The sequence below is a fragment of the Nelusetta ayraudi genome, unplaced genomic scaffold (genome assembly GCF_046127955.1).
Source record: "Nelusetta ayraudi isolate G7.1 ecotype Tasmania unplaced genomic scaffold, CSIRO-AGI_Nayr_v1 ptg000063l, whole genome shotgun sequence".
NCBI lineage: Eukaryota > Metazoa > Chordata > Actinopteri > Tetraodontiformes > Monacanthidae > Nelusetta > Nelusetta ayraudi.
Genome location: NW_027466113.1, coordinates 4,011,738 through 4,024,683, shown reverse-complemented (window position 1 = coordinate 4,024,683; position 12,946 = coordinate 4,011,738). Strand labels below are relative to the sequence as shown.

The following is a 12,946-nucleotide window of genomic DNA, read 5'->3' as shown; positions in this document are numbered from 1 at the left end:
GCCTCTCCCCCCCCACCCCACCACCACTTCACCCACTGAGTGGAGAGAAATGAGTGAAATGGGGCATGACAGGCCCCGTCAACAAGCTTGCAGCTGCAGTGCCGCACTCTGACCAGCGAGGGGCGCGCTTGAGCCAAGTAGAGGCGCGCGTGGCTGGGTAGAGGGGGCTGGGTAGAGAGGGTGGGGGGGGAGCAGTGTGCGTGTCTAGAAGCTGTCTGGATGAGCAGTCCTGTGAGGCGGTGGAGGGGAGGAGAGTGAGAATTATTTTTGATTTCATTTTCCAGAGAGAGAGAGGGAGAGAGAGAGAGAGAGAGAGAGAGAGCGAGAGAGAGAGAGAGATCCAGGATGATGGTGTGTGTGTGTGTGTGTGTGTGTGTGTGTGTGTGTACACGTTCTCACAGGTCGCAGCTTGAGGGAAATAAATGGGACTCTCAAGTTGGTGCGGACGTGAGGGTGCAGGCTGCAGTGGCTGCCAGGCTCTGGCACCGACATGTCGAGACACTCTATCAGACCGGGAAAACTTGTTTCTTCCATCCTTCCCTCCATCCTTTCTTCCCTCCCTCCTTCCTCAGTCTCTCCTCACGGTCTTTGTTTCCCCTTTAATATGAATAATCTCTCTGGCGACGACGCTTGTTTACTTCTCTCGCCGCCACCACTCTGCAAATAAGCCCCCTTCCTCTCTGCTCCCCCTCTCTCCCCCCCCCCCTCACCGCCTCTACTCCTCCTCCTCTACTCCTCCTCCTCACCCATTCATCCAACCGACCTCCCCCATCCTTCTCTTTCTCTCCCCCTTCTCTTCTCTGATAAAGGGAGCGAACAGGCTCCGCCTCCACCCGCTCTCTCCCTCTCTCCCTCTCTCTCACTCTCTCACTCTATTTTCCTTCTTCCATGCTCCCTCCCTCCCTCCCTCTCTCTGTCAGTGTCACTCTGTGGTGGAGATGTGGAGTGTCTCTCTGCTCCTCTGTTTGTTCTTCCAGCCTTTTTCAGCTGAGGAAGGTAAAAAGAAAACTTTTTCTTCTTTCTTATTCCGCGCCGTGTTTACACTCGTGATCCGGGTCCCTCCGTGCGTGCGTGCATGTGTGTGTGTGTGTGTGTGTGTGTTTCTGCTGTGCCTGGCTGGAGAGTTTGCAGCAGCGCTCCCATCATGTGCTGCTGAAGGATGGACCCTTGGTAGGTTTCTGTTGCTCTCTCTCTCTCTCTCTCTCTCTCTCTCTCTCTCTCTCTCTCTCTCTCTCTCTCGCTCTCTTTCTCAGAATGTGTGTGAAAAGAAAGAAAGAGAGAAGGAAAGAAAGAGAGAAGGAAAAACAGCAGCCCGCTTTGGACCCAGAAGCGAAACTACTCCGGCACTGTTAAGAGGCCGGAATACCGCCGGAAAGTCACATTCGGCCCCGTCAGACTTTCGATTTTTTCCGGGGAGCAGCCGAAATATTCAGCGCCTTTTTTTTTTCTTTTCTTCCTCCTCCCGCTGTGCAAACAAACTGTTTCGGATGCTGCGCCGCCGGGCGCTCGCTGCTTCTTTGTGCTGCACGCCGACTGAGCGAGCGCGTGCGAGCGTCGCCGCCGTGGCAGCTCATCAGACGGGACTCTGGCGGCATCAAAGTGCCAGGTGCGCTCGCATCCACCTCCCGCAACAAAAGAATATGGAAATTGAGGCTGGGTTGGGTAATGAATACTAAGTTGCAGAACCCAGTTTCCTTATGGATGTGAGGGCCGGCGACCCCTGACCTCCGCCCCCCCCCACTCCCCTTGTCCCTTCTGCAACCACATAAATGCTTTAGGAAAAAAAAAAAAAGTGCAAGAGAGAGTGGGCAAGTGTTGAGAGAGTGAGTGTGAGAGTGAGAGACTGCGTGCGACACTTCTGCCGATAGTTGGTTCCAACAACCAGAATTGAAATTTCACCCACTTGCCGTTCACCCAAGGATGGTCTCGCGGTGCTGCAGCCCACATGACCATCATGGATGTCCCAGGAGGGAAACTGCTCCACGCAGTCGGGATTTCTCCAATGTGAAATTAATGAACAAATAAATAAATAAATAAATAAATAAATAAATAAATAAATATAATCTTCGAGATCAGCGAGGCCGCCGCCCGCCCTGTTTCGCTGGCTCCTATGGAAGTTTCCACGCCGAGGCGCCTCGGATAGCGACGGCGCTGCTTGCGTCAAGTCATTTCGAATGATAAAAGCGCACGAGAAAAAAAAGGAATATAACAGAGGACGACCATGACCTGGCGGATTTTTCGTCAACGCGGCTACCGGGCAGGAAGCTGCAGTCGGTATTGAGGATAAAGAGCCGCACTGACATCAGAGTTTCCAGTCAAAGTGGACAACGACCGCAGCGTCCAGTCCAGTCCACTCGGAGGACAGCAGCAGCAGCAGCAGTCTGGAAGCCGGCTCGGCTATGTTTGTCTTTTATTGTTGTTGAGGTTTTTTTTCTTTTCTTTTTTTCTTTAATGCTGTGCATAGCCGCCGTCGACTGCCAACTGCAGCTGCAATTCTCTCCCTCTTTAAAATTCCAGACTGGTTATACGGGCTGGAAAATGTCACCAAAACCTATTTAGAAAAAAAAAAAAAAAAACATGGGTGAAACGTGGGTGAGATTTCAATTTTGGGTGAACTCTCGCTTTAAGTGGGTCTAATGCTGCTCAACCACCGGGTGACTCAAACTGCCTTCAATCTTGTTCTGTGTGTGTGTGTGTGTGTGTGTGTGTGTGTGTGTGTGTGTGTGTGTGTGTGTGTGTGTGTGTGTGTGTGTGTGTGCATCTCTACATGCTGTGTGTGTGTTTGTGCATCTCTACATGCTATGTGCATGCATGTTATCACATGCATATCTTCCTATATACATAGCAGCAGATTCCCTGCGTCCCCCAGTCAGTGCAAGAGGGAGGGAGGAGGGGGTGTGTGGGGGGAGTAGGTGGGTGAGCTTGGGGGGGGGGGGTCTCAGCAGTCGGCACGCAATCGCTTTCAAAGGATTTGACTGCACACGGGGGAGGAAAAAAAAAAGCTGCACCTGTTTGCGCTCACCCCTCCCCCCCCCCCCTAATTTTTTTGGCTCTAGTTAACAGCCGAGTGCGTGTCAGTGTGTGTGTCAGTATGCGCGTGTTTGTGTGTGTGTGTGTGTGTGTGTGTGTGTGTGTGTGTGTGTGTGTGTTGCGGCAGAGGTAACTTACATGTGGGGCCTCAACGCCGCCACTCGATGGGAACAGATGGCCTGGACTAAGATGAGAGCGGCAGGCCAGCGAGGGACAGTGGCTGCACGCACACACACACACACACACACACACACACACACACACACACACACACACACACACACACACACACCGGCCCATTGACTCTGTTTGTGTAATTGAAATAGAGCTGGACGTAATACAGTATTAACCCAATAGCCCAGAGACTTTCCATACAAATCCACATGACGCGACGCCTTTGACTCTGGTTGGATAGATAGGGGATGTGGCGCGGGGGGGTTTGGCCTGTCATTGCGCTTTGATGGATGACGTTGTGCAGCGTGGCTGGACGGGTGTGTTGACCGTCTGTGCCTTTTGTATCGTTTTGTGGCGCCGCCGGGCCAAGTGCACTTTGTGCGTCACCGGCAAACTTCCCGCCGATACTTGATATAGCGTCGCCATCTTGTTTGCTGTTCTTGCGATCTTCAACTTCAACTTCAACTCAGCCCTTCTTCATTAAGGGAACATGGACGATCGAGAACTTTCACACACTCATTGTAAAGGTGTCTTTTCTGGCGGCGAAAAGCGGTTTTTGGCAGCTCTCCCTTTGCGATTTTGCCACCGTGTTAGCGTCGTTAGCGCCGTTAGCGTCGTTAGCGTCATTCAGCTCAGTTAACTCTCCACGCCGCCTCATTGGCTGCTCTCCGAACAGCTGCAGCTGGAGGATTGCGTGCTCGCGTTGGGCTGGCTGGCTGGCTGGCTGGCTGGCTGGCGCTGGAGCTGGAGGAGCACCTGATGCCCCTCCAGCTCCAAGCTGTCATGGTTGAGCGGAGCTGCAGCGGTTGCTCGCTGAGCTCCGCACATCCACAGATCGACCAGGCGTCGTTAGTGCGGATCTCTGAACGTGCACTAAAGTATCAATGTTGTGTACAAACTGCAAAAAAAATAGAACCATCTCTCTCTCTCAGCATATATATAAATATACATATATAAATAAATATATATATATTTATATATGCATTTATATAAATATATATATATATATATATATATATATATATATGTATATATGTATATATATATATATATAAATATATATATATATATATATATATATATATATATATATATATATATATATACATACATATATATATATATAAATATACATATTTTTCATATTTAGGTTACTTCAAAATAGTTGCTACTTTTGCTGCAACTACATTGTCTTTTTCAGTGCTGGAGTATCAAAACAAATACAATGAATTATTAATTTAATTCACAATAGTCAGTGGTTGCAAATCCCACCAGCAATTAATTATTCATGACAAATTACTAAGATGAAAAGTAATTACACAACTTGTTGCTGCGCTTTTGCAAAAACAAGACCCAGTTCTGGCGTGACTTTTCCGTGCATCATAAACACAACGCACACACAAAAAACAACCCGCTGTTTTCAAAATGGTTACTGAGCATTCAGCTGTTGGTTTAGCCAAACTTTACAAATGGCTCCAAACAAATGGTCTCCTGTATGTTTTCATGATGAGGCCCACAGGTTAAGCGCTGGTCCACTGCTCAGCCAATCAAATTTATATTGTGATGACATCAGACGTTTTTAAGTCCCCGCCTCGGCCCGTTAAAACCTTTACACCGGTGATGGAAATCCCAGCTCCGAGCTGTGACCCACATCATTTGGCTCAGCTCAGTAATATATGTGAGTGTGTGTGTGTGTGTCTATACACACATATATTGCTGCTGTACCAGTAGTTGCCATTAGGACATTTAGACCCATTTTTCAGTGTTAACGTTTGCCCAGCGTTTGAAAAATGTCCACCCCTGTCGTGACTTCATTTTTGTTACTAACAAACCCAGACAACTGATAGTTAAAGCCGGCCGACCTGCGGACACCACTGTGTAGAGCCCCACCACCGCTGCCGCCCTCAGCGCTGCGCCGCGCTGGATCCGTCTGTCAACTGAAGGCAAACAATTCAAACTGGTTACGCCACTATAACAAACTTCCACCACGGCCAAAAACAGCCCAAAATGTCAGTGACTGAGTTTCCTGAGGTGAAGCAGTGGGACGTAATTGCGGAATTACACGTCTTCATCTCGCATTTATCTGTAACAAACGTTTTGTAGTGTTTATATTGTGTTCATCAGCTCGCTTGCCCTCCAGCACGATCCTGCACAAATGGCCAATTTTGGCTTCAAAATGAGATGAAATGTCAAATCGTAGGTTGTATTAAACCTGCGATGTTTTAATAAAGCAGGATAACATTCAAAGGGTGTGAAATATACTAAGTTGTAGAAAAAAATAAACCGACCATTTATTTGTTGAATCCAATTTTTTAATTTAGAAATTTTATTTCAGTTGTCAAAATAATCTTTTTTTTTTTTTAAATAAATTATTAAAAGCATGGAGAAACAGAACCACACACACACTCATATAAGAGAGAAATGCAAAGTCATTTGAAAAATCGTCCTTGATTAACAGAAAATATTTTGCTTAAAGTGACCTTTTCGAAGCAGCGACGATCTGATCTATGAAACTTTGGATTTTTTATTAAACTATTATTAAAATCAAGTTGGACCGTGCGAACGCTGTAGCAACCAAAGCCTAAAATAATGGTTCTGGGAGGATTTTTTTTTTCTTCCCTCCTTCCTCACCACTGATTACATAACAAAGGAATCAGCCGGCTGTGAAAAATCGGAGGCATGTTTATGCTCTCACTTGGAGGCCGTCGCAGGCCGACGGGATTTAATTTGTCTGATTATCGTCCTGATCCGAGGTGTAATGAGCCGCCGCTCGCTGCTCCGGGAATCAGGGGGAAAAGTGTTAAAAGGAAAGAAATGGCGCGCTTGTCGCAGTGGGAGCGACCACGGCGACACACACACAAGCCACCGAGGGCCTCCTGCTCCTGCTGCTCCTGCTGCTCCTGCTGCTGCTTCTGCTGCTGCTTCTGCTGCTCCACCTGATCTTCCCACTGCTCCTGCTCCTGCTCCCCCTGCTCCCGCTGTTCCACCTGACTCTCCTACTGCTCCTGCTAATGCTCCTCCTGCTGCTCTTGCTGCTCCTGCTCCTCCACCTGCTCCTCCTACTGCTCCTTCTGCTGCAGCCCCTGCTGCTCCATCTCATCCTCCCAATCCTCCTGCTACTCCTGCTGCTGCTCCTGCTCCTCCTGCTGGTCCACCTGATCCTCCTACTGCTCTTGCTCCCCCTGCTGCTTCGTATGCTCCTCCTGCTGCTCCACCGGCTCCTCGAGCTCCTGCTGCTCTCCACCCAGCCAGTCTGCAGCCTCCTGCAGGAGGACACCAATCCCACGTCGACAGAAGGAGGTGGCGGACGCAGCAGCAGAAGCAGCAGCAGCCTTGTCACTGACACGGCAGCACTTAATGGTGACCGTGTGTTATTTTTAGCTGCATTTTTCCCTCTCTCTCTCTCTCTCTCTCTCTCCGCCTGCCATTTTCAAAGCAACATAATTTTCCGTGGCGGCCGAGAGCTCCGTAATGACACTAACACGTCGCCCCTCACTGATGAGTCACACGAGTGTGCCGTTACGGATACAAGTGTCATCATGTCCAGGAGGATTCAAGTTGTTTGGTTTTTGTCTTGTCTGTGTCGTTTGCCGACTTCTGCGTTCATTTTGGAAAATTAACCCTCTCACTGATCAGCATCAGAATCAGGATCAGAGTCACCTTAATTCTCCATTGTTTTACACAGGGGAATTGGACAGCCACTTTTTAAACCATGGTGCCTTTAAAAAAAAAACAATTTCAATGAATTCAAAATTCAAAATTTAAATAAAAATACTAATGCAAATATGAAATACCATCAAATAGTGCAAATAGACATCAGGTAACAAACAGATGATAAAGTGCAAGTGGAGATGATGTAAACAGTAAATAGTGCAATGTGATGAGAATTAAAACAGTAAGTAGAGAACGTTTAGATTTTTCCTCTTGAGTGTTTCCCCGCCCTGATTGTTTCCACCTGTTCCCTGTTACCTGGTGTGTGTGTGTGTGTGTGTGTGTGTGTGTGTGTGTGTGTGTGTGTGTGTGTGTGCGCGCGCGCGGGGGGTCTTTTTTTCTTATAGTATTTCATTTTGTCCTTTGTGCCAGAGATGTGAGGCTTGACGTGTTTTGATTAATCAATTTTAAATTTTCTCTGACACTTTGTACTGTTTTTACTAGACCTTAGACTTTGTTATCTTTAGGAAGTCTGTTAGGAATAATTACTGCTCGTGAAGGATTTTTTTCTATCAGTCATTTTCAATCATTAGTTTGAAGTGCGTCTTTTGATGTGTCCGTTTCGGGGGGGGTCACTTCTGAGTGCCGTCGTGATAATGAGGCACTCGAAGGCCCCTGGCAGCTGCGAGCCGAGACTCTCTGCTCGGAGTCGGTCAACGTCACAGCCCATAAAGTCACAGATAAAGCGGCCGGTGCGGACAGGCGGCCGAGTCGCTGCCAAAGCGTGACTGAAAGATAAACGGCTGGGTCGCGGACGGCCGTGACGAGCCGGAATGTGGTTTACAGTTTTGGATTTCAAATTGGAGCCAAACGCGGCAGTTTGCGTGTTGGCATCGGGAGCGGCCGGGCGGGACGAGGGCAGGAGTCTGACGGCTGAGGGGCCGAGGGGCGTCGCCGCCAGCGTCACCGCCGCATTAGCCCAGAAAACCGATCCGCCCTCCTGTTTACATTCCTCCTCGGCTGGCCGTCGCTGGTGAAGATGGCGATGAAAATCCAGCGTGTCTGCGGCCGCCGGCCTGTTTGGATGGTAAATGGAGATCCAGTCTGATGGATTAAGAATAATATGAGGGGAGAAAGATGGATGGCTGGGCCGCAGCTCTGCTGAAGGCCGTTTTTCCAGTAGGATTTGTGGCCGACGTCGCTCAGATGGTTTTATGTAGTCCCGTCATGACTTTGTGTGTCAGTATGAATGTGGAGCATTTCTATTCCTAAAGTGCACACCCCTGTAAGATTGTGCCAATGCTTTTTTCTTGAACATTCCTTTGGTTGGCGGAAAATCTATGAATACCAATGTTGCAAATTGTAGCTGGGTGTTGCCGTTAGCGTAGAAGGTGCTAGCTGGAAGAAAGAGAAATGAGGAAAACTAGACTTTAAATGAACAAAATCTATTTTATCACGTTGCAACAACGACTTAGTTTCGCTGGGCTAAGCTAGGCCGAGCTAAACCTCTAAATCGTTGTCCTTTCTTTCCAAACATGAAATTTTCTTACTCCCTTTCCAGAACCGTTTGTTAGCTTGACCTTTCCGAAAATAACGCTATAATGTTGGAGCCCAGAAGAAAATGCCAGTATGGCAGTGAGGCATCCACCCTGAAAACGTGTTCTTTTGTAAAGGGCTTTTTCTTCACTCAGCCTGCTTGTAGTTTAAGTGCCTTTTTCAAGAGTCCAACTGCTCCTTTAAGACGCGTCTGCCCATAAAACCCTTCCTGGATAATAACCCGCCCTATCATTGCGAGAAATCCCAACCACCCATTACGACTCCTCATCAAGAGTCACTTTTTGTTTGGAACTTCCTCCTACCTGCGCCTGTTGCTGCCTGCTCCCGGGGGTCTCCTCCTCCGTCTCTCCCCTGCTCTGTCATCTTACACGCGACTTTCAGGGGCCCGTAAAATTTTTTTTTTTTCATAACTCCCCCTTTGACGTGTGCATGCTTATTTGCGGAATCGCGTTAATCCCCTTCCTGGCCTCGCTCCTCCACCCTCCGTCCTCCTCCTCCTCCTCCTCCTCCTCCTCCTCCTCCTCCTCTTCCTGCTCCTCCGGCTGCCTGTGGCGGTGGGTAATGACGGCCTGGTTCAGCAGGCCTCGTCCTCAACTGCCTGCCTGCCTGCCGGTGGGTGGAAGCATCTGGAGCGCATCAAGAGCGGACGAGTGGACAAAACACAATCTGAGCACAAAAGACAAGAGCGCTCGTCGCCAGTGTGGGAATATTTATACCGGTGTTTTTTTTCCTTCTCGGTCCTAAAAAAGTGCGTGCGTGTGTGTTTGTGTTCCTCACACACACACACACAGACTTTCTGGTGTTCAGACACATCTGGCCCACCTTAATATTTACAGCGACGGCGTCAAGGAGGTTCCCCCCTCCTCACCCTCCTTCCCTCTGCCCCTGGACAAGGAGTTGTGCGGCGGCGGCGGCAGCGTGCAGCCGGGCGCCAAGCCGGAGAGGCGTGATGTGAACATCATCGCTGCACTTAGAGCGCCGAGTGCCGAGTGTCGGGCAACACGGGGAGGCAAAGTGTTGAAAAAAAGAAAAGCGGCTGGCGAGGGGACGGCTGTAGGGTTTTTTTTTTTTCAAGTGGCAGGAGAGGACGGTTAAATAATGCTGGACACCTCTCCACGGCTGAGTGGAGAGCACGGACACACACACACGCACGGATACGGATACACACACGGATATGGATACACACACACACTGGGAGAGTGTACGAGGCTCATCCATATGCATAAAAATGCCAGTGTGTTGTCCTACTGTTGATAGATTGATAGATGTACTTTATTGATCACAAATTGGGAAACTATGCTGTTGCAGCACTAGAAACAGGAAACAAACTGTGCAAAAGGCAAAGAAACAAAGGTCTTCCCTTCTCTTCTCTTCTCTTCTCTTCTCTTCTCTTCCCTTCTCTTCTCTTCTCTTCTCTTCTCTTCTCTTCTCTTCTCCTTCCAAAAGCTCTTCCCAAACAAACAACACGCAGATTTAGTATCAATAATGGAGCACGACGTTCCCCCTCATTTGGTGTGCAGAGTCCCCCACCCCACTGTCACTCTTCAGATGAATAATACACACGTGGTGGCGGAGCGGGACGGGGCGGAGCGGGGCGGGCGACCGAGGGGACGGGGAGACAACATCAGGCGGAGGAGGAGGCGGGAGGGGGAGAGGAGGAGGAGGAGGAGGAGGGAGACGAGGAGGAGGCGCCCGGCGTGCATTAAACGCAGCACTCAGGTCTAGATTGCAGACTCAGCACTTCCTCCAACTGTCAGCGACAAACTTTGAGTGTCCTGGACCTTAAATGGGCCAGTCAGAGAGCGAGAGAGAGAGAGAGAGAGAGAGAGAGAGAGAGAGAGAGATGCTGTGGCTTTTACTGCCAAGTGGCCCTGCCAGCAAGTGTCCCTCTCCTTTGTTCAACTCTGCAGCGCACACACACACACGCACACACACACACACACACACACACACACACACACACACACACACACACACACTAGACGTAGCTACGGGTCCTCAGTCAGGTCCTTGAAAGGTGTCCACAACACGGCACTCAGCGCTCGTCTCAGCGCCTCAGTGAATTATTCAACACGCTAATGTCACGCAATGAGACGCACACGCCGCCCTTTAGCACAGCCACCGTGTCTTCATCATGTCGAGGGGTTGTAGGGAGCAGTGGGGGGCGGGGGGGAGGCAGCGATGGGGCCTTTGGTCTCCGAGGCCTGCCCCATCCCTGCCCCCCCCCCCACCCCGCTCCCCGCCCTTCCCATGACAAGACACAAAATAGCACCCCCCATAAATATTCATGTATAAATAGATGCCTGTATATTTTTTATGCATGACTTTGCCTCGGAGCAGAGGGTTAATTGAATCTGTAATGACACATTAGCTGCTTTTGAGTGTGTGTGTGTGTGTGTGTGTGTGTGTGTGTGTGTGTGTGTGAGCGCGTCACTGACGTGTGTGCTTTCAGCTGATATAAATAGGATGTTGCTTAATGAGGTCTGTGTCGGGCTGCGTGCGGCCAACCCATGACATGTTTTTTTTTACCCACCTAACGACAAGCGACAAACAGACAACTGCGTCTCGGGGTGGGGGGGTGACATGGAGCTCATCGATACACTGGCTGTCTGCCCGTCAACCGTGGATGTGTTACAAGAACTGGATACCAGGCTGGCAATATGGCAGCGCAGAGATTATTTCCCAGTGGCCACTCGAGGTATTGCAACCAAAACTCCATCTGGCCCGAAAAGCATTTTTCCCCCATTAGACTACAATACAAAAAGAAACGCCCGTAAAACGGATGGCAGGATGAACTTTGACCAGAAACAGGGTTCATAATAAATCTTTCTGTTGTAGATTATAAGTCGTGGACTTCCTATGTTTAATTTTTTTTTTTATAAAGGCAAGAAAATCGCCAGAAAATAGTTTTATATTCCCAGAATGACGTTGTGGCGCCGTGCCTGCTGCTGTGTCTTGCCTCCTTCTGATTGGCTGAGGAGTCCTGGTGCATAATGGGAGTTACGGAGGCATGATGGGAAGTGACACTACTGCTACATGCTCTGGGGTCGCAGCACTGCGCTACTGAAATGAGTGGGAGCCATGTTGGATCCCGGGGGGTGCTTGACGTCGACTCGGCCTGCGGTGGTTCTCAAGGAGCAGCGGGTTCGAGTCCGACCACGCCCCCCTCAGCGAACGTGATATTTATTGCGACGCTACTTAAGTTCTGAAGTGCTCTCGGTGATGTAGCGCTGAACATTGAACCATAGCTACGGAGTCAAGGAGAGATGCGTCACTAATGGAAAAAAAACACACATTCTCTCTCTCTCTCCCGGCTGCTCTCTCCCGTCTCCTCCTCCTCCTCCTCCTCTTCCTCCCCCTCCTGCCTTCAGCTGCTTTGTCATCCTGGTCAGAGTTGCGCTTGCAGCCTCGCGGCCAGCCGAGCACGCTGCCGCCGAACACCCAGCACCACTTCTTGTGACTCCTGTGGCCGGCATGCACGCTGTCGCTGTCACAGTGCATTTGTATTCCTTTCTTGATATCATATCACATCCCTCCCCCACAACACCACCACCACAGAAAAAAAAAATCCTGGAGGACTTCCATGGGAAATGTGTGAATTTACTAAGATTGACGTAAAAAAAAAAAAAATGAAAAAAATGAAAGACTAGCATGTGGGTGAAAGCAGCCAGACAGGCTCCAGGGTGGGGGCGGGGGGGTTGTAAAAGAGAGGAGGTGGAGGTGGTGGGTGGAGGGGGGGAGGTAGATTTGCAGGGTCTCCATGTGTGGGTATAATCCTGAAAAAAAATCTGTTTAACATGCCGCCAGAGGAGTCAGAGGTGGCGGGGAATTTGTGTCATAAGACGCCAATTAGAATGGAAGTCGGTGAGAAGCAGACAGAGGAGCGTGTGGGCCGGGACCGGCCTTGCACACCTGGGAGGCGGAGGCAGAGGGTCAGCGGAGTTTCTCAGCTGCCCACTGGAAATCAGGCATATTTTTTTATTCAGATTTTCTTTGTCTGGTTTAGAAAGAAAGAAAGAAAGCAAACCTCCTTTCTGCCTGTGATGTGAAACGGAAATCAAAGGCATGAAAATTGTATGGCAGAAATGAGCGATAAGAAATGATTTACTGGTAAACACAGAACGCGCTCGTCTCCTCTCTCTCTCTCTCTCTCTCTCTCTCTCTCTCTCTCTCTCTCTCTCTCCCCTCCCCACGGTGCTTTTGTTGCCGCGCGTCTGCAGCCCTTTAGGTGATAAGAGTTCCGCTTAATGAAATCAGTCACTGTGCATTTTTCCCCCATTAGCTCCATCTGTGCAGGCAGCTCAGACCTAAAGACGGATGCTTTTCCCACCTCTGCGCACACGGAAAAATCTTTGGCCGCTGTTCAATCGGCGTCTCCCCCCCCCACCCCCCCTCCCCAACAGGCTGTGGCAGAGCGAGAGACCAGCAGCCACTACAGTTTTTGAATACTAATGGAAAAAATTTGAGGGCTTCTGTTTGTGTGTGTGTGTGTGTGTGTGTGTGTGTGTGTGTGTGTGTGTGTGTGTGTGTGTGT

At 49.5% G+C, this 12,946-nt stretch overlaps 1 protein-coding gene across 1 annotated transcript in view; it reads left to right on the top strand.

The window, feature by feature from the left end:
• Positions 1 to 882: 882 nt before the first annotated feature.
• ephb6 (eph receptor B6) overlaps positions 883 to 12,946 on the top strand; it is a 38,617-nt gene continuing 26,553 nt past the window's right edge. Inside the window, exon 1 of the mRNA XM_076041129.1 lies at positions 883 to 996. Coding sequence (XP_075897244.1) covers positions 939 to 996 — 58 coding nt within the window. The 5' untranslated portion in view covers positions 883 to 938. The remainder of the gene's footprint in view (positions 997 to 12,946) is intronic.